At 39.0% G+C, this 22,006-nt stretch overlaps 2 protein-coding genes across 2 annotated transcripts; one reads left to right on the forward strand and one right to left on the reverse strand.

The window, feature by feature from the left end:
• The first annotated feature begins 196 nt into the window (after positions 1-196).
• On the forward strand, positions 197-5,150 carry LOC111339536 (dynein light chain roadblock-type 2-like). Its single transcript, XM_022946217.2, has 4 exons — positions 197-280; positions 2,158-2,209; positions 3,701-3,749; positions 4,652-5,150. Exons 1-4 carry the CDS (start codon positions 260-262, stop codon positions 5,019-5,021), a joined length of 492 nt encoding a protein of 163 aa, XP_022801952.1. The 5' UTR covers positions 197-259; the 3' UTR covers positions 5,022-5,150.
• LOC111339535 (uncharacterized) lies at positions 5,054-22,003 on the reverse strand. The gene is made up of 18 exons (XM_022946216.2): positions 21,595-22,003; positions 21,406-21,475; positions 19,874-20,533; positions 18,610-19,260; positions 16,915-17,712; positions 16,340-16,507; positions 13,723-13,832; positions 13,270-13,322; positions 13,018-13,157; positions 11,821-12,102; positions 11,305-11,610; positions 10,283-10,746; positions 9,764-9,858; positions 8,293-8,452; positions 7,737-7,797; positions 7,072-7,331; positions 6,410-6,575; positions 5,054-5,625 (listed from the first exon to the last, which is right to left on the reverse strand). The coding sequence occupies exons 1-18, from the start codon at positions 21,595-21,597 to the stop codon at positions 5,465-5,467; spliced, it is 4,608 nt and encodes a 1,535-aa protein (XP_022801951.2). The 5' UTR covers positions 21,598-22,003; the 3' UTR covers positions 5,054-5,464.
• Between the last annotated feature and the right edge of the window lie 3 nt (positions 22,004-22,006).

Raw genomic sequence — 22,006 nt, forward strand, 5'->3', positions numbered from 1 at the left:
TAATAGCTCCCCCCTCTTCATTCTGAAAGCGACGACTCATCCCCCCCTCTGTTCTCCATAATACTATGTGGTCCCCACCCCCTCCCCGACGGTAGACTATGGCTGGTCCCTAATCCATGGATTCTCACTCACCAATTATTCGCTAATTCATGATTGATGCTTTTTATTTGTCCTAGCGCCGATACAGTTGTTTTGAAAAATATAAAGTTAAGAAGATATTTGCAGATGTAAAACCATTTTCTCCGAACAGAGATCTGCGATGGGGATGCATCGCTCAAACGTAAGGAGAGTTTATCTTTTTATTTAAAAAACATTAGTGAATTATACGGTGGCCTACAACTACGGTGGCCTACAAGTGTCACATCAAATTAAAGTCACACATCAAATTAAAATGACATATCCACGGTGGCCTACAACTGTCACATCAAATTAAAATCACTCACATCAAATTAGGATCACTCACATCAAAATAAAGTTACTCACATTAAATTGAAATCACTCACATCAAATACAAATCGGTGACATCAAATTCAAATCGCTCATTAAAATCACTCACATCAAATTATGATCACTCACATCAGTTACTCATTAAATTGAAATCACTCTCATCAAATACAAATCGTGACATCAAATTCAAATCGCTCACATCAAATACAAATCACTCACATCAAATTCAAATCGCTCACATCAAATTCAAATCGCTCACATCAAATTCAAATCGCTCACATCAAATTCAAATCGCTCACATCAAATTCAAATCGCTCACATCAAATTCAAATCGCTCACATCAAATACAAATCGTTACATTAATTGGTCAGCGGCTAAGTCAATAAATGCTATCCCCAATGTTTACTCGGTCTTCCACTTTACTGCCATTTTGTACGATCGTTCTTTTCCCAAAATCCCACTTTCACACGTGCAAGTCGATGTTGAGCCGAAATGAGCAACACTAGATCTCACCGATCGTCCATAATGTACATGTAGAACATAAAATAGGTGCAACATTTCTCTTACCTTTGCCACAGGTTCTGCAGAATTTACAGTTTTCAACATGGATCGCTTCCACAATTAGTGCAATACATATTTGCTAGAATTCTGATCAATGAACTAGTGTCGAGTCAAAGAACGATCGTACAAAACGGATCGTACAAAATGGCGGTAAAGTGGAAGACCGAATACACATTGGGGATAGCATTCATTGACTCAGCCGCTGACCAATTGATGTAACGAGTTGTATTTGATGTGAGCGATTTGTATTTGATGTGAGCGATTTTTATTTGATGTGAGTGATTTCAATGTAATGTGAATAACTTTATTTTGATGCGAGTGATCTTAATTTGACGTGAGTGATTTTTAATTGATGCGAGTGATTTTAGTTCGATTTGAGTGACTTTAATTTGATGTGACAGTTGTAGGCCACCGTAATTAAGGTCTAAAGTTACTGTACAATTAAGTTATTTGTTTCAATCTTGCTACACCAACGCGAGGGAGGTCATTATAATTAGCTTTCAGTTCTACCTCTGTTCGAAGCTAATTTGAAATAATGTCTCTAGCAAAGGTAAGAGAACAAATCTGTTATCTATAAAATTCTTTACTAACAAAGAAAGCGTGAAACTAATCTGGAATTTTAGAGTTAAAGAAATGCTACTGCTATACAAAGTTTAATTTCCTTTCTTTCATTCTAATCCTTGATTCAAAAGAGAAAGTTATGAAGGAAAAGTGTATCCACATCAGAGGAAAATATTCTTGTTGAAGTTTTTAAACGACTCAATCAAAATGGTACACGGATTTTCGATTTTGTTATGATTTCCAGTGTCGTCATTATTACTCAATAGGTTCATTTTAGGTATCAACCAGTTGTAAAAGATTTCGTATTCCGTTTCTCAAGGATGTGAATATTTTTCCCTTTGTTTCTTGATTTTGAGGGTCATTCTGCTCGAGGGATGGTTTCTTCAATAGATTTCTTTGTTACCACCCGTGGAATTCTATGCGGCGCTATCTCGAACTGTAGCCTTCAAGGATGGTGGTGTCACTGAGGGTTTCACAAAATAAAGTTTGTCGTGTCCGAAGAACTGGTTGACTTTGCTTTTGTTTATTGTTGTTGTTTTGTTTTGTAATTTTTTAAATCTTGATTTATTTTCATTTTTTTTCTGCTAGGCTTTCGGTATCCTCGGGTTTCTCAGTCTGCGGATATGTCAAACTTCTTCAGGTACTTTGTTATATGTGTAACAAAAACCATAACGATTAAATGGATCATCCTTGGCAGGTGCATACTAACTGACATCTTTGATTGCATTCGGACGATCTTTAATTTTGGTAGCTCTGGTGAAAGGAAAGAGTTTTTGAGCCACTTGCTATGTACATATTCCCAGAAAAAACGTTTTCGAGTAAACCTTGATAAATTAAATTTAAAAGTGCTCTTAAGCCCATTCGTATCAACTTTCGTTCTTTGCGAGATTTTCCTTCCGTAAAAAAATGACCAAACAAACTTAACAAAACTAGTATTTCGCTTATTGAAGTAATTCTGAAGCAAATATGACATTATTTTTCCACAAAAATTTGTTTCACACGAATTTTGGGGATTAGATGTTGATTATATCTTCACACTAACCAAAGATGATTTGTTTTTCCTTCCCCAGTAAATCCTAAACTTACATTAAAATTAGGTAGTATTTAAATAAATAGTTTCAGCTAGTTAAAAAATAAGAGCGCAGCGCACCATATTTCTTTTTTTTTCCATTCTTTCTTTTTTTTCTCTTTCCTGTTTACTATTTACTTATTTAAGACGGCAAGCCTGTGCTTGAGCATAAGGAAAGCAGTAAATTTTGGGTGGGCAACGTAATAGCAAAGTTTAATTAAAAGGATACTACATGAAAAAGGAGGTTAGACAAGATTCATACTGATTTCAAATATTTTAAGATGTACGAACTCTCACCTAGCACTTTAATCGTTTTTCAGGAATTTTGTGAGCAAAATTTCTGTTGATATTTGATCTCTCCAGATACGGATATCGCTCGAAACATCTGCTTTAGATTCTTTTTACAGTGGCCAATTTACATTATCAGCTGAGATTATAAAACTAAATTATCTTGTAATACCTTCCACCGACGTAAGAGATGTGATTTTGAGTTTTTACGTTAAAAATTGTTTTATGTCAGTGGGTACTTATATGATAGCACACGTTTATTTGTCGGTCATAGGACAGCTTCAAGTGAATTAGCGAAAAATAATCATTCAAATTGACAAACATTTTAAGTCTTCATGCTGTTTTTAATGAACCTCGCACAAATTAGGGAAAAAAAATTAGGTAGTCACCAAAATTTTAAATTTTTTTCTTTAGTTTATGTACGATATTTCATTTCTGTAATTATTATTACAACTTTTTTTCTATCTTCCTGTATCTATGATTTTCCAAAACTGTTGCTTTTGTGGCCGCTAAAAAAAACTAAAGTGAAAATTTGTACGAAATTCGAATTTAAGATACCTGTGAGAATTCGAAAAAACAGCCCAAATTTAAAATTTCCCTTTTTCCTGTACGTCAGGTTACATTCGAATGTAAATATAAGATCCGGCAGTAATTGTGAATTGCTGTGCTTTATTGTGTGTAAACTAAATAAGATTAAAACACCTGTTATTGTTGAGAAGCCCTAGGCAAGGGTACTCATTAAACTCAGGTTCTAGAAAACCGTTTTTTTTTTAGTTCTATTGAGTGTAGCAGCCTTCCCACAGCGACTTCGAAGACAAGCAAGGTGAGACTTTCGTTTTGAGTGAACTTGTTTGATCATGACTGGGAAAAAGATTCAAATGGAGATTTTAGACCTCAGTGGTAGCTAAACCTATGCGAGTGTATGTTGACGTTGTTACATACACGACAAATGATTTTCTCCTGTACCACGGTAGCTTACAAAATCAGTTTGCGAAGACATGTTTCCTAAACACGATATCAAAGCCAATCCACTTTTCTGTTTCAACTGAACGCTAAATATCGTTGGGGAAGAGATTTTTGATACACACACGTCATTCTAAATATTCGCACTGTGGTTTTATCATTACTGAAATGATTTAAAATATTCCTCCCAAGTATGTCGCAAATGCTTTAAAAACTGATTCTTTCGATGTAAGCAGTACTTCGTCATACAAAGAATATTTTTGGCCTTTGACGGAAAATAACCGTATTAAGATCCTGTCTACAAAATCTCAAGTGTTTTCCTCTTAATTAACGTCTTTTACACCGTGACAGTTAAGTATGATTTATCTTTTCCATCTGTCCAACTATAATGAGGTCTTCTAAATTGTGTATCCAAGTAACCAAGTATTTGAAGTCGTTTGGAAATAAAGATGCAGTGAATTGTGGTGACAATGATTTTATTCGCTCTTACTCGTTCAGAAACCACTTTTCCCTGAGGTTTTCAGGATTCTTTCGCATATTACCGATTGTTGTCTTCACTTGCTGGTTTTAGGTTAATTATTTGAAAAACGCACCAAGCTAGCCACTTAAAAATGTAACTAATGTACTCGCACGCAGATCCAGGTCGCATCCCCATGACTGATCACTGGGATTTCTGTTGGACCCTAAAGTGGCAAAAGCCTTGTGTTTCAAGTTTATTTCATGTTAACGTATCACTTTCAGTTAGAACTTTTCTTCTCGTAGAATAATGGATGATCTTGACATGCAAGCTTTTCAAGCATCAGTTTCGAAAACAGACGTTGAACGAGTCTTGCGACGTATCCAAGGTCATCAAGGTGTAATCGCACTCATGGTGGCAAATCGGGACGGCCTGATAATGCGATCAAATCTCGACCTCACCACCACAAAACTGTACGCATTGCAATATCAGAACCTTATTAATGTGGCCCGTTCCGCAGTGCGAGAGTTAGACCCTCAGAACGAGCTGTGCTTCATTAGGGTCCGAAATAAAAGACACGAGATCATGGTGGCCCCGACGGAGGATCTAGTACTGATTGTGGTTCAGCTAATCGAGAAAATACCGGAGAGGGTTCACGGTGCAGCCTTTGACTAAAATTGTCATGATCCACAAGCGAACAAGAAAAATTGATTCGACAAATTTTTACTCGAAAATGCCCAAGGTTTCTTGCCTATTAATAATAATGATAATATCAATTATTAAAGTTAAACATTCTTAACCGTGTTACGTTCAACTTAATCATTTTCTACATCGCCAGTTGATAGCCTAAGGCCAAAGCAAGCTAGTCTTGAATTCATACCTTTCGTTTTGGCAAGAGGGATTGTCTAGCCTTGCCCAAATGAAGTGCAAATCGTGGGGAAAACATCTTGTAGATAGAAAGACTTATCTTGTGTTTTAGTGTCTTAGTCGACAAAAAAATCTCTTCTTCTTGGTAAACAATCTTCCCACACGTCCAAAAACTTTGTTAGGAAGAAATTAAATTAGAAATTATCTTTGACATTCTTGGTACTTCGAGGATATACCCAAAAACAGTGATGCTATATGTTTGTATTGCACTCAGTCTTTTTGGCAAAACTCTCATGAGTCCTCAACTGCTCTATATGTTTTTTCTTTAACCTGCTATACGTTTCTTTAAATTTTTTATGGAAGTCGTCTACAGCCTCTGCCATATCTGATTTACAAGAGTTTTTGTTTTCTCCTGAAATAAAAACAGATCATTTTCAAGAGTTATGACTATATTAACGAAGGGCTAACGCTCGAAACGTCAGCTTTTGTAATCGTTACAATGGCCAATTTACCACTTCAACTTTGTTAATCCATCCAAATTATTATATTAAAGAACTCCAACATTACATACACTGTTCTTCCGTTGAAACGCGAACATTTGCCAATAACATGTTTCTGTCACAGGGAAATTAGTGACTAAAGATATTGATCTCATCGTAAAATCATCTTCATGGAAAACATCAATTTTGCCACCTTTTTCTTTTTTGATACAACACCTGCAAATCATTATCAAATCAAATTGATACACACAGCAAGTCCAGAAGAAGAGATGGAAATAGATTGGGCATGTGCTGCGCATGCCACCAGCCGCACTACCACGAGTTGCTCTCAGATGGACCCCTGATGGACGTAGGAAGAGAGGAAGACCGAAAAAAACCTGGGGGAGGACGGTGGAAAGGGAAATGAAGGACAACAACTGGACTTGGGGGCACCTGGAGCGGCAAGCACCCGCCAGACATCGATGGCGAACTCTGGTCGAGGCCTTATGTGTCTCTTAGTGACACGAAGAGGATTACAACACCTGCAAATAGCTATAGTTTTTTCCTCAAAGAAACTCTGTCATTAAATAAATCCCAGTTACAAAATGAGAGCATAGCCTAACTGAAATGCAGTCATATCCTTACAACTCACCATATTAGTAAAGAATTAGTTAGAGGACTGCATATGCAATAGAGATGTTACTCTTAAGTCCGTACCTCTTTCTCGGCCAAGGCGTCGTTTTCGAAAGAGTTCCCAGGCAATTCCAAGCATAACACTCACAATTAGAGCACCTGTCACTGAAGTGATGGCATCTCGGAAGATTTGAGAGTTGATATCCACAAGGGTTTGCACCTTTTCCTCAGCAATACTCTGTTTTGGTTGCTATTTATAGAGACGGTTACGTTGTAAGTATACACCACTTTCATAAATGGCTGCCGGATTGATATTCTTTTGTTTAAATTCAAATTAGCCTCACTAGCCTCGCTTGAGATCATGCATTCTTTTGAATTTTGAACTGGAGAACGAGGCCAGAAAGGCTAATTTAAATTTAAACAAAAGAATATTAATCCGGCAGCCATTTATGAAAGTGGTCAATGGGGTTGATATAAATCTTTCTGTTGTCAGGAGAATCGACCTTTCTGTTTTTCCTGTTAAGGACTGTTCTAGTATCAATTCAAATCGGTGCGAAGTCGATGAAATTCGTTGTCCCTCCCAATCTAACGCATATGTGTCCTTCAATTATTGGAAAAAATACGTGGCTACGCTGACTTGGGTGAAACAAAAAGCCGAATAAAATTGTCTACTCTCGAAGGCTAATGCTGTGAAATGGCTGCAGCTGATCTGCAATCGATACAGGATAATTTATAGTATAACTCACCAGCAGAGGTGTTGTACTATTTTGAATAATCCTTGTGATCTTTTCTGCGTTTTTCTTCACAAAATCGCGTATTCGATAACGCAAAATCATTGCATCCCCAGCCAGTACCACCCCAAGTCCTTTTTTTACGTCAATCACTTGGTTAACACGGTAAGTTTTGTCGTTGACACCACTTCCGGCCACATACGCGTCCAGTAGTAACCCATCAGTCTCTCTGTTTTCAAGAGCATCGAATGCTTCCTCGAGGGTGTCTCTAGGATCTGATGAAATAAAAAGCATCCCAAATTAAAACTGAGTGATGTAGATGGATCAAATGCTTATCCTAGTCTGTAATTGTCCCATTACCCTTTATCTAATCTTAAACCTTTCTAGGCTTTGGTGCACCATTGTATATTTGCCATGGATATCTCCATGTTCCATTATTTTGAAGCAATACTTCTATGTCTCTAAGAGATTTAATTGAGAAGGTGGGATCCCATCGAAAAATAGTTTTCGCCCAGGCCTCATGTCCCCATACTTGCCGGCACTATTAATCGATAACTTTAGTCGAACTGACACTTCGAACTTGCGAGTAGCTCCTTTAAATAATTTATCTTTCCTTTCTTTTTTCTTTTCTTTTTTTTTTTATATGTTTATCAATTAATAAGAGTCCAACTTTTACTTACCGACGCGGGCATTTCTTCGTATTCCAAGTCGATGAGCTGGAGAATCTTTTAATGCCGTCACCTTATTCGAAATTCGTTTATTTTAATTGTTAAATCAGAACTTCATAGCTTTATTGTCTAATCATGGAATACTTAGTACGTTAATCAGGATGGGGGCATGTAAGTGGGTTGGGTTTTAATTTTGTCTTCTTTTAGGGCATAGGGTAGGGTAATTTATCTAGTAGGGGACAACCTTGTTCTATCGTGAATTTACCTGCCTTTGGCAAATTGTTTTATAAATAAATAAAATAAATAAACCTTGAGTGTTTGATAGCCATAGTTTTCGCAAACTCCTAACAGTTGGCGAAGAACAAACTGCTTGATTTCTTATCGAAAACACGCATTTTTTTCTATTGTTATGACCTATCTTTGGATCAGACCAACATCAATATGTAGGCAAGCAGAAAATGACTGTCAACTAGTTTATCAGCATAAATTGCATGAGTTCGTTTTCGCTTTCAATAGATCATGGTTTTCCATGAATCAACATAGATCATCTCAGTGAATATGAACCTACCTTTGTCCCGTACAACATCGATCGCCCTTCATCTGTAGTCATAACAGTCAAAGACACCGTCAGCATTGCCATAAAAAGAGAAATTAGTACCAGGCCAAGCACGATCCAAATGATCGCGATAAGTTTGGAAACTGCTGCCGTGGGCACTCTGTCTCCAAACCTGCAGGCAGTGACGAATAACACTGGCTAAGAATTAGCATCAAAAGAGCATGGAGGGCTGAGATAACAATGGCCACCCACCCTCCCCTCCCCCCTCTTACTATTATCTGATATTATTTTAAGCGTCAGTGATCGGGAGACACATCTTTAAACGATTTTAGACAAAGCATAAAGAAACGAAACCTGACCGAATTGTTAAAAAAAAAACACCTGCGTGGACTGTGAAATCCGCTCATAAAATAAGATTTTATCATTCTGTATAATTTTTAGCCATCTAAAAGTATTATTAGTATGTAAATAAGGCTCCAGTTTTACATTTGAAATTTTACTCTAAATGTGTAAATAACTAATAATTTTATCTTTAAACTTATTTAGATTAAGTAACTAAGTAGTCAGATACAATGAAATATATGAAGTTCATATATTTTGAACTGCGGTATTAGATACGTATGATGCACGATCCTCGCAGTAGATAAAAAAAATATATATATATATATATATATGAACTTCATATATTTCATTGTATCTGATTTATCACTTTCACGGGTTTATTACGAATCAACTTAACGGCCTGCTCCCAGTTGGCTTGTTAGCTCAATTGGTAAGAGCGCTGCACTAGTATCGCAGAGGTCAGTGGTTCGAATCCCGTACAGGCCTGATTTTTTTTTTTTTTTAAGTCTGACTTTTCGCTATTGCTTAAATAGCGCTATCTACTGCGAGGATCGAGCATCATACGTAACTAATTAGTGTCCCCAATTAGTTTTTACACCTGTAAAGCTAAATACACTTGACACTTGACACTCGACTCTTGAATAAAGTTTTCATTCATTCATTCATTGAGATATTTTGCTTTTCAGAAGTTAGGAACATAAAAGCCCGATGGTTAAGCTGGCTCGTGAATCCAAATAATCCGCAAAATATTTTGATCGCCAGTCCATATCGCCGCGTGACTACGAACCCGCTGATACACATATTAGAGCAATTTTAGAAGCCACTCACTTAAGACGCCCAAAACTTTATAACCGTACTCCCCCCCGCCCCCCAACTGCCTTTTGAAACGTTTTAACTACACCCGTCAATAAGTATGTGAGTGCTAATGTAGAGATGTTTTGTAACCGGGATATTTTTGTTAATGATAAGTTTTTATTAATAAGACAGATATTTCCAGGTGATCACAGCTACCTCGACCACAACAACTCAGCTGTTTTCTCGGCAATGAAATCGCTTTAAAATGAGAACAGAAAGATATACTTCACGCAGCACTCATTGATTAGATTGGTGTTATGTTATAAAGCCAAAAATCAAAGCTAACCCCACTGTGGTAATTGTCACCAATGAAAACCATGTTAGATCCCCAGTTCCCTTTAAGAATGACCGTGCGAAATCCTCTGAATTGATCTGTCTCTCCTGTTGCAAAAGAGTGGTAAGATTCTATATTAGTTATTTACGTCTTTATATATTTCCTATCACTAACTGATTAGGAGGAAAACATGATTATTTAGGAGCAAGAAAATGGTTAAGTAAAGCCTTTCAAATCGATAGAGCATCCTCCTCAATGCAACAGCTAAAGTAACAGTGATGAGAGTGTTTAATTTGCATTGCATAGGGCTCACTCGTCCCCAAGCCATGTCCGCGTTTCGAAAGTCTGTTGTTCTTCTCATGTGATAACTTTTTACTGACATTGTGCGTTCAACGTCGTTCCCATGGCCTTTTCCCTTACTTGGCAATCCCACCCCAATAAGGGAAAAGGCCATGGCAACGGGGTTGTTGTGCATTGTCTTTTCGTTTAATCAGTCTGCCATAAGCCTCATCGTTTTCGCAAACTACTCACCGCGATCCAAATGAAGATCGCAACCATTATTGCCATCACCAATGAGAGAGCAACAATGGGCCAACTTTTCTTCAACGCCGAGGTAATAGCCTCTTGTCTATTCGGCTCATCACCCGAAGATATGAAAGCGATACCCGGTGAGGCAACCACGGGAATGAAAATAAATTCCTTTAGATACTTCTCATCGTCCATGTTTCCTATGACAGGGAAACTCACATGCGTTTTATCGTCTACGTCACTGCGCACTTCAGCCATAGATGTCTTTTTTGAGGAAGCTCCTTTCCCGTTGTATGCAAGGTCTAGAAATGTGTCTCCATGCCCTCCCACGCATGTACCACATGAATAAGATATCATATCGCGAATAAGCTCCCCGATGATTCCGCCAGGTTGCTGATCAATTTCAGTGACATAAGGGGGATAAGAGGCCCAGTTTGTGTACAACTTTGCAGGACAAGCACAGGTTTCTATGGAGGAAAAATGTTGCTTTTTTATGGTGAAGCAGATCACAAAGACTATAGGAATACAGACATAACGAATAGATCACCATACAACGCTGTTTGAAGGCAAATCCTACTCACTTAAGGAAAATCAAGAGTCCATCTTTTTTTTCTTCCTCGAGGGAATGGTTTAGCTGTTGCTAAATCATTTCCTTTAAATACAAACTCTGTTTTAAGGTGTACAAGCATAGCATTAGAATTCGTTCTTTCGTGGATAATTGGATAATTATCTCTTACTGACAAAGTGTGGCCTTGACTTTTCCTGCTCGGATTTATGGCCCACGCAGGAAGCACACGGCACGTAAAATCCAAACAGGCAAACGAGTAATAGAGTGCAAAATTGTCGTTCAATCAAACCTCTGAATATAGCAGACCGTACAAGGAAATATAGCCTGCTAAATTGACCAATTATAGCCACATTCTAATTGAGACAATTTGATCAGATATCTTTCTTTTCTTGATGGCGGTGACGGTGCTGGTGTTCCATTCTTTATCATTAATATTTACTACTAATATTTACCCTACCTCCAAAGATTGTTTTGCTAGTCTTCCCTATTCCATCTGCGGTAAACGCCGCTACTGTAATTCTATACAGCGTGAATGAACTCAACGACGTCAAAGTGAGTTCAGTCTTGTCAGTCGCTGGCTTGGTTACTGTATGAACCACGGCCATATCAACATCCCGATCAGCTATTTTCAACGTTTCGTACACGATGTGGTAACCTAAAAGCTTTCCATTTACGAATTGCACAGGTATGGCACTCCATGAGATCTTCAAGGAAGAGATGTCTCTTACTTTCAACAATGAAACTACCGGGGCAACCCTCGGAGCTGTAGATATTGGAATGATATTTCATAAGCTAAGTGCGTTAAAGTAACTTTCTCCATATACTTTGACAGCATTTAAAGTTAAGGTAACTGCAATCTAAAAATATGTTTCCCTTTCATAATTAATCTCCACCACTTGGAGCTTATCTGTATCCCTGTTTAATTTGTTCTCAAATTAATCTACCAAGGAGAGACACTTTGTCTTCAACACACCTCCTTCTTCCATTTTAATTTCAACTGCCTCACTAGGGATACCATTCCCTTCAGAATTAAACGCTGCTACCCTGATTCGGTAGACATCACCACTTGTCAAGTTCACCAAAGGACGAGAAAGTGTGAGGGCGTCAGTGCGCTCGCTTGTCCATTGGCTGGTATTGATAGATCGATATACCAGGTAATAACCATTAATGCTCTCCTCGACTGGAGTCCAAGACACCCGAAGACTAGAGGCACTTGTCAGATATGCTTCCGTAATGATAGGAACTTGGTTCGAGACTATGAAGAAATTAAGATATTTTTAAGCCTACTCTGTGGGAACAAAGAAAAATTAGCGTACGATTACTGTAAACTGTGCCAAAAACCTCAGTGGTGTTCTTTGTTGACTCTTTGCTTATAACTGTGAGACTCAGTGTTCTTATGGAATTCTGTCGGTCAAGTATCAAATTTGTCACAATTATATGCCATTTTTCAAGGTTTGGATATTGTGCTCCCTACCATGCAGGTGTTGTCCTCTCGAAATAATTCTTATAGTGTTGAGTGTCACTCCTAGAGGAGGAATATAAGTGAAAAGTACTCTTGATAGGGCTTTGCTGCCCTATTCTCCATATCCTGATCATCCCTAAAAGGTGGGAGACCCTAACCCCTTAGTTTAGTGCGAATAGAGACATTTAGCACCCCGTTTGCGTGAAACATGAACGCCAAGAGAGGCCACATGACCACGTTTACCCGCCCTTTTCTCACGTTTGCAGGTGGTGCTTTGCTGTTTCTGCGTGAGAGTTAGCTGCTTCGCATTGGCCTTGTACTTAGGATTTTCTCCACTTTTTCTTACACAAAGTAGAAGTTAATTACCGGAAAAAGGGCACAAAACTATCTTTGAGTCACACAAAGGTTCCTTCAAATCCACCATGACGTCAGCTTAAGCGGAGCTATAGCCGCAAGGTACATGCTATTTCGCGCTAAACGTGAAAGGGAAAGCTGATGTTTCCCGCTTCACATAAACGCAGTGCTAAATCTCTCTATTGCCTTATCCAACGTCGCGAGGAGTAAAAGTTAAGCACGTCTATATAAAGCACGTGTTACCGATTCTACCACTTGGGTTTAATGAATGTATGCGATGAATGAATAAACGAGATGTTCATGACGATATAGAGGCATTTAACATTAAAACTGTGCATCTTTGTGGCACATTACCTTTATTAGTCGTAATGTTCACCAGTACAAGAGAAGCTAGGAGTCCGCCTTTGCTGCTCATATTTTCAGTTAGCCTCACCATCTGATCTGAATCAACCACGTAAAAAGCGACAGTAAAATGGACTATAACACTCCCTTTCCTATGACAGAACAACACAATGAAATATAAGACAACTCCTGGTTGTTCGATGCTGTTATTTTTGTTTGGAGTTGCACTCTTTATAATTATTGAAATGTCTTGTAGGAACTCACCGGCATGATAACAGAGTAACACTAACAGTTTCATCAGGGTACAAGACGGTGATCTAGAATATAAACCAAACATCTCTAAAACCTTCATTTCAGATACTGAATCAGTCAAAGTCAGACTAAGAACTCATTTTCTCAGTCGTTCAAGAAGTCAGTCTGTTTGTCTGTGTATATTTTGCTTCCTCTCTATCTGTCTGCTTGTCTATCCGTCGGTTATTCAGTCTCTTTTGGCCTGTCTCTCCATAACATATCAGTCGTTTCAACCACTTGTTGTCCATGCATCTAGCAGGAAAATTGAAATTTCTCAACACTGATCTGAGATAGATAGGTAGATAGCTAGATAGATAGATAGATAGATAGATAGATAGATAGATAGATAGATAGACGTTTATAGACGTTGATCTCGAATAGTTCAACGAGGTTCTTGTGAAGACTTGTCGTGGCGAACATACTGACCATTTCTCGCAATTTCTTTTCCAGGGAGATGAAGCTAGAGCTATTTATCACCGACAGTGAATCATTCCACGTCCACTCGGTGAAGGTTGAAGTGATATTGAAACAGGTAGCTAAAGCAATGAAAACACGCTGGTAAAACAAGGTTTCCAGAATTTTTTGTAAGTAGTGCACCTTAATTATCTTGCTTACTAAAAGTCAAACACAAGAAGAAGGGTTGTGAGAATTTCCAAAAACAGCTTATGCTTAGAACTATCATTGAGGACCTCAAAGATACATTCCCTTGATCGTTCCCCTTGTCCTGACCCCGGGTCGAATTGTCCGGTTCGAGACCTGGGGCCCGTTTCTCGAAAGTCGCGGTAATTTAACGTGCCCGAAACCATGTTTAAAAAAATCAAAATTTAAAGGATAGGAAGCAGGTTCTGGCATCCAAACCAGTCATTCTTGTTTCTTTAACTGATATTTTTATTGTATGATATTCAAAACACTGGGACTTTCGAGAGACGAGCCGCTGGCTAGGCTCAATTACGTATCAACTGCTGGTCGGGAACCGGAGCCCGCGCTCCTCCCCGAACTCTTTGGATGGAACGAAAAAAACCAGACTCGAGAGAGCAGCGGAAATCGAGCCTAGGCCCTGGTCGGTTTATTTTGTTGTGTTCTTGAACAAAGCACTCTACTTTCAGAGTAATTTGAATATATCAACAAAGTTGAAATGGTAAATTGGCCACCGTTACGATTATAAAAGCTGACGTTTCGAGTGTTAGCCCTTCGTCTTTCACTCCGACGAAGGGCTAACGCTCGAAACGTCAGCTTTTATAATCGTAACGGTGGCCAATTTACTATTTCAACTTTGTTGATATATTCAAATTATTTCGTTACCCCCACCGACGCAGCCCCATACAGTTTCTTTAGAAACTATCAGCCTACTTTCAGAGTACCTCTCTCCACCCAGGAGTTGAAATGAGTACCGACTCATTTTTGGAGAAACCTGATGAAATATTGGGTGCAACTTCTCAACTGGGGGGGGGGGGGAGGGGGAGTAATGCTCCTAGTCACTTCATGCTATGGAAATCACAATAAGTTTCAGCTAATTGGGCCACTTGGCTCAAGTGAAGGACTTATCCCTAAACCATTCAACCTCGTTCCCAGGGTCTATCATCTTCCCGCCTCCTTGAGCGAGCGAGGAGAGACCCTGGTTTAGGCTGGTCACGTGTCTCCCAGATTTTAGGAGATTTCAAATTAGCGGTTTGAGGGAGGGGCAGATAAGTGGGATTTTCTCTCCACTTAGTCCACTGGCGAGCATAGCTTATTGGCAATAAAAACAAACTACACGTGAAGCGCTTCGAACAGAATGTCAACTGAGAATATTCAGCAGACGCCCATAAAGATCAGTAAATCTTCCACCACGGTAAATATCAATTGTTGCAGGCTTTGTAAATCAGTTGGAGACGTATCTTTCTCGAAGAACATCTATGCGAAAGGAAATCGCGCATCGCTCGCCGCCGCCGAGGACATTTACGGCCGGCCGTTTAGACGAGAAAAATTTTTTCCACATCTATTATGTAGACGCTTGAAAAACTTTATTTCTTTCAAAACGGTGATCAGTGAAAGTCAGAGTTTTATCGAAACGGTGAAGCAATGTACAGAGACATCTCAATCTGTGTCACGCACCCTGGCTATGCTGCAAGGGAATCTGAGAAAAGCCTTCGCGGTCTAAATTTCGTAAAAGCACCAGCACAAATGCAGTCTTTGGCTGGAAAAGAAGTAAACAACTGTATCTTCGATAGTGTTTTGCCAGATTTGTTTTTTGTTACGTCTCGACGGTCCCAGATACTTCTTTGTCGCTTCTGAGTTGCGAGTATTTTCACGAAAGGTGACAAATTTCTTTCAGAATGAGCTACCTTCGATTGACTCAGTCGCTGGCAGATATGTTTGCGAAGATGTTGTCCATGACCAGGAAAATTCGTACAAATTTTTTTTTTGTGCTCGTCTAACCAATCTCTCTGTTTCTAGTACCTATTTCCTTCAGAAGAGGAAAAATATGCGCACGCGATTACATTTAACTGTTCGCTTTCCTTTGTTTACATAATTTGACGTGCCAGTGTTCAATTTAGTCACAAAAAAACCTACGGCTGCCGGTGCTCGTTCTTATTTGATCTTTGATAAAGGTATTCAAAGGCGAAACAACATAAAAAACTGGACGAAATGACAAGGAAGGTACAGGTCGTTGACTGTTTAACTTCTCGAAGAAGAGTGAAGAATTAAGAAGATGAAAAATCAAAGATTTACCGTATCCCGTCGGTAAAACGGCCACAGCATCTCTGCCCGAATGCATCGCTTCTAAACACTGGACTTGTTTGGGTTTTGAATTAAGGTTACAATACCAAATCCGAGATATAGTGACTTAAAGGCTGCTATAAAACGTGGCGACCTGAACAAAGATAGCGTCGATTTGAAGATGACAAAGGATATGAGGCAAAACTCGAGCGAACAAACGACTCGTCCCTAAGGAATATTTTTGCTCTCTAAACACGTGACCAGCCTAAACCAGGGTCTCTCCTCGCTCCCTCCAGGAGGCGGGAAGATGAGAGATCGTGGGAACGAGGTTGCATACCATTACCTTCGCAAGAAGGAGCCTTACACGTTCTTGTCTCAGTTTCATTTCCAGTACAATCTTCTATAGCTCCTTTATTGCATGGCCTTCGTCGATATTGTATTCCACTCCCACAAGGATCGCAACAAGACGACCATTCACTCCACTGGCTCAAGTTTATAAGTCTTGGATGATCTATTGAAAGTATGCATGAAATGAAACCAAGATTGGTTAAACTAAAAAAATTGAGGACCATGGTCTTATCAGTCTTCATCTGCTCTAAAAATAGTTCATCGCCCATGAAAATGAAATAAGTAGCATAAAGGGAACCCTATTTTATTGCTGAGATCGCCAGCTTTTGGTTAGATAAGTTCCTTAAAGACTTCCCTTTACCAATAGGAATGGCCCTACTTATCTAGCTTGTGCCTCGTAGTACACGACGAGGAGGTTAACTCTAGGATCCAAAATATTTGCTGGTCATTCTTAGAGCTAGAAAAGGATTCCATCAACATCATGGGAGGGTTGCTTGGAGTCCATGATGTTGAGTCCTTCTACTTTTTCTGTGCGTTACGCTAAATTAAAACAGACATTTAGGGTGTTACCTTCGATTGAGGAGCTTTCTACAGATTTGGTAACAGGTGGACTCGGTTCGATTGAACTGTTTGTTTTCTGACTGAAAAAAATGCGGCTCGATGTAAATGGTAGTCCAAGAGCTTGCGTCGTTGTGGATTTCATGCCAATGTTGGAGAAAGAAGGTAATTTTGAATGAATGCTTTGATCTGCTTGGGTAGCAGTCTCCGACGAGTTTATCAAGAGCTTTGTAGAAGAGTGAGAAAGTTTAGAGCTTGGTATTAACCTACTGCAGCTAGTAGAAATACTTCTTGCAGAAGGTGACTGCGTGCTATGGCTAACTTTCAGTTCCTGCGTTATTCCAAAGTGTTCACTCATCACGAGTCCATTTGCGGTTGAAGACATTTCAATACTCCCTGCGTTGGTTGATGTAGGCGTTGGTTTCCGATAAAAACTAATGCTGGATGAGTCGTGGTATGATGCAGAAGTGATGGTGACATCTACGTCGGAAACTGAACGAGTCTCCATCGACTTAGCGACAGTGTCTTTCGAAAGAAGAGAAATTGTGGAAATTGTGGTCTGCTCATTAACATCACTGGTATTAAGAGATATTGTTGCTAAGCTTGTGATTGTCGTGTTTGCTGAGATTGAAGTCATTCTCGACGCGCTGGTCACATTTCTTGTCCTTGTTAAGAGACTATCGTTAAGGGTACTGGAAAGCAGCTCTGAGACAGTAACCGAAATAACAATCATGGAATTGTATGAAATTGGGACAACAGATGGGCACGGAGATACGGTCACGTTGTTCCTCTGCTGGCAAACAGCTGGAGCTAAAGGAAACGAAAGGAAGATATTCATATTTCATATTTAGCAATGCAGTTTATTAATATGGTAAAAATTCTTTTTTAAAACGCCGAGTTTTTTTTTAAATGTTCAGTGCCCGTGCTCTACTACTTAAAGATTGCAGCAGTATCGTTTTGCACCACATAAAAGATAGATATGCGAAACTTCTAGTATCTCCATAGGGTGTTTGCTATATAGTTCATGAGTACATAAAATCCCTCCACATGAATCGAAAGAAGAACTATCTGAAAAATGCCTCGCTCCCGAAGGGTGGCGAATGGATAGAGCGCTGGACTGTTGTGCGGGAGGTCAAGGGTTCGAGCACCGGCCGGACCAACACTCCGGGTCTTAAAAATAATTTAGAAGAATTTGCTACCTTTCTATAACGTCAAGAAATGGTTAGATATTCTAGTATTTTCGGATAGGGACGAATAAATGGAGGTTCCGTCTCCTGTAGGGGCAGGAGACGTTAATTTCCCACGCACGAGATTACTGTGTGATGGATGTCCTCCCCTGGGGTGGGGTGGGTGGGTTTACTGGGCCTGCAGTAGCTGGCGCAAGCTGCTGCGGTGTCCCTGCCGGTCGGCGAAGCTTAATAAATCAAATATATCCATAAATTACGCCACTTAAGGCTAAGAACGCAACACCGCGTTTTCATATTATTTGACTCAGAAAGTATATTTTAAATTCTGAGATTAAACCAACTTGGAGAGCCAATTATTTAAAAGATGTGTACAATGAGAACATCAATATCCTTTGAAAAATGGAATTCTACAAATAAAAACGTTTTGGCAATTGGAAATGCTGCAGGTTTCAATACATTACAACTTATGTGGGAAATCACCTTTGTTTTTGCACGAGATCTAGCTAATCTACAAACTTACTCGGACCCGCTACGTAACATTTATCCATAGCATCTTCAATGTGTTCCTCTAGCAGTGGTCTGCGGTAGAACTGCAAACAAGCAACCCTTCCGTTAAATCCTTTTCCAATGAAAATATTTGTATCTGATCCAACAAAGCCCGTACCAACATACTGTATGTCTCGTAATTTTCCGCCTACGTGCAGTCTAGCTTGTCCTGTGTCGTTGTTGTATACTAACGCGATGGGGTACCACTCTCTTGTAGACACCAAAAAATTTGGAAGAGAATACGAAACCTCGGTAGTTTTGCCTGAGCTTGGAAAATAAAACTTCCCCAGAAGCTTCCTGTTACAAGCACAGCCGAACAACAACCCTGATATTGACCCACTCTCGGAGCCAAATGTCACGATCTCACCGCCATTTCCAATGAGCGAGTTCAAAGACCAATCCCTGTAAATCCAGACAAGTATACTAAAGGAAGCTGTCAACGAAAACTCGCCATCTTGTGATATTTGAATATAGCTCTCTGAGTTTCCCTCAAATGCAATAGATCTCCCTTCTCCATATGGACCGTCTGTTTCGTCAATATTGCGTGCGATGCCATCTGGATTAGAATTTCCACTTGAGTCGATTAATTGGTTGCTGTCATTAAGGGCGTATATGGCAAAAGGTTCTTCAGTGTCACATTAAAAAGAAAAAAAATGCATATCAGCAAAAAAATTTGGGGCTTTATATAAAAGTTTTTGAACTGCAATTAGTATTTGATAGTTGCTTATCTTCCGGACGCTTCATGTCCTTCATTTCACTTCGGGTAAAATATTACAAGGAAAGTATATCATAAAGAGTTTAAAACCTTAAAACACTCCCTTTGCTCCTCCACACACACACATGTTGGTTTCGTTTATCGCATTCATTTAATCTACCCGATGGAATCTTGGGAAAGCTAAGATAACGTTTCACCGTAGGAGTTGGGTAGCACATACACTATAACTAAGTAGCTAAAGTCCCGGTCTTCAAGGGGTAAGTGAAACGAGGCATTGCTACTCCGTCTCCATCAGATAGCAGTCCATCCCATGTTTCCCTGACACACACTGTGCTCATTTAGAGTAAATTGTCTTGCCTAAAAACTCTACGAAATGACTTCAAGCAGAGCCCTTAATCGGATCTTTCGAAAAGGATTCTTACCCAGTGATCACAAGGCCACCGCACTTTCCCACTTATATGCATTGCATGCAGAAGTTAAGATAATACATGATTTTTCTCCAATCTTTTACACAGATGCCTACCTGACCACTGAGTTGGAAGGCACATCCTCATGGCCTCCGTAATATCTTCTTCAATTAAAGGCTCGTCATAAACTTGAAAACACGCCATGCTTCCTGTGAATGCTCCTGGTGATTTAGGTCCATAACCAAGCCATATATCATGCCCGGTGTCCAACTTGATTACACCCACTGAAATGCTTCCATCAACTTGGCGTCCATCGAGAGTCCGTGTCCGAATTGCCATCAGACCAGTTGCGTGATCATATGAAACTCCAATGAAATACCAAGTAGATGCTTCAATTGTGATATCTGGAAATATAGATCTCGGTTGCACGTTGCATTTTGGATACACCTCAAGGTAAATCATGCCACCATCAGTTGCCATAAGGAATGCCAGCTTGCCCTCAGAAGAAAGTTGTAGTATCGTCTGGTGACCCATAGTGGCTTCGGTTTTGAACCAGTTAAGTAAAGTTATAGAGTTTGTGTTATAGATTCCACTGTTTGATATTCGGATAAAACTCGACTGCGACTTTCGGAAGCGATAGGCAGTATTTGGTTCCTCGAGATGTCCTGGTGCTAGAGTTGTGCCATTTGCAACTCCAGGTAAGTTCCTGCAACTGCTTGTGTCATTAACACCATGAGTAGCATCCAAAGGGTACAAGCCGATCGGAAATGGTCTGCCTTTTCGAGAAAAAAAGCGAAGCGATACTATGTCCTAATGATTACATTTTAAAGACAGATTTTGAGTCCTGATTTTTTAGAAATATAAACTGACTCTCGAACTGCAAACTGGGATTAGTTTTGATAACTAGTCCATCTGTAAGAAACTTCAGAAAGGTCACGCAAATTAGGCTTGGAAAAGACTGACTGATACAAGCTCTAACTGATGAGCCTTAAACTAATAAATCTTCGTACTCGAAGTTTTCGCCTTGATAGCTATTAAACGCGGTTTGCATTTAGTATATTTACTAAGTCATTTTGACTCCTGCTCGCTATAAATCAACAATTGCTTGAAATAACCGAAACAATTTTCTGTGGCATTAATTTTTTAGTAGGTCGATGTTTTTAATTTTTTTCCCCTAGTAAAATGTTGAGATCATCTCAGTCTGCAATATGAGATTATCCAAATAAAGACTTCCAGGGTTTGATTAAAGACGATTTTTTTTTTTTTTACTTGTTGTCGGTTACGTTGTTCAGTCGATTACTTTGTTGCCGGTAGGAAACATCGATAAATTAAAATGCTTGCACGAACGTTTAACGCCTACAGATTTCATCTTCATTCAGTTTGTTTTGATATTGTCAAAAGTTTCTTTTCCAAGCACAAGCATATTAAGAAACAGCGATATCTTGATCCACGGATATACCTCACACTATATTCCTCGGGAAGATCCTTGTCATAAACTAATTACAAAACATTTTCCTTGATTCCCAAAACAGTTACAGGTAAAAAGAAAAGAACTCATGAAAAGAAACCATCCATTGTTCCTAACCAAATATTTGTATTAACTTTTTAAACGCGAATTTATGATTTCTTTTTTCTTTTGTAAACTTACCTTGTATCTGTAGAATCATTGAAAACTCGATGTGAAATGTGAATATAAAATGTAGAATCCACATAAAAGTCTGGAAAAAAATTAAGTTTTCAGACATTCTCAGGACAAGATATTCATGTCAATAAGTTTTACTTAGAGAAAAGTAAGATACATCAGAAATTGCCGAAACTGATATTGAAATATATGTACCATTTTATGTGGACGTTGAAATCTGCCTTGAGGACGAACGAATTCACCATTAAACTTTTCTATAAGGATTATTCAGTTGTGCCCAGCCATCAGTAAGTAAAATTAAATTAACCTCCGCGCACTCGGGTAACATTAAAAAAGGATACAGCAAGGGCTGAATAATAAATTTCGGATTGTTCTACTGACGAAATTTAACAATTATCGCCTCGTTAGGAGGGAAAAAAATATTTACACAACTGTGAGAATTTCCCCGATAAAGTTATTTTAAGTTGTGTTGAGTTAAATTGTTATTATAAAAAACCCTCCGGTGGGTCTGATCTCTTCAAATATATTTTGTTATAGAATTCGTTTTGAAAAGCATTCGGAAAAAACCCAACGGTAAATCCAAGGCAAAAGTATTGTTTAAAAAACT

The sequence above is a fragment of the Stylophora pistillata genome, chromosome 14 (genome assembly GCF_964205215.1).
Source record: "Stylophora pistillata chromosome 14, jaStyPist1.2, whole genome shotgun sequence".
Taxonomy (NCBI): Eukaryota; Metazoa; Cnidaria; class Anthozoa; order Scleractinia; family Pocilloporidae; genus Stylophora; species Stylophora pistillata.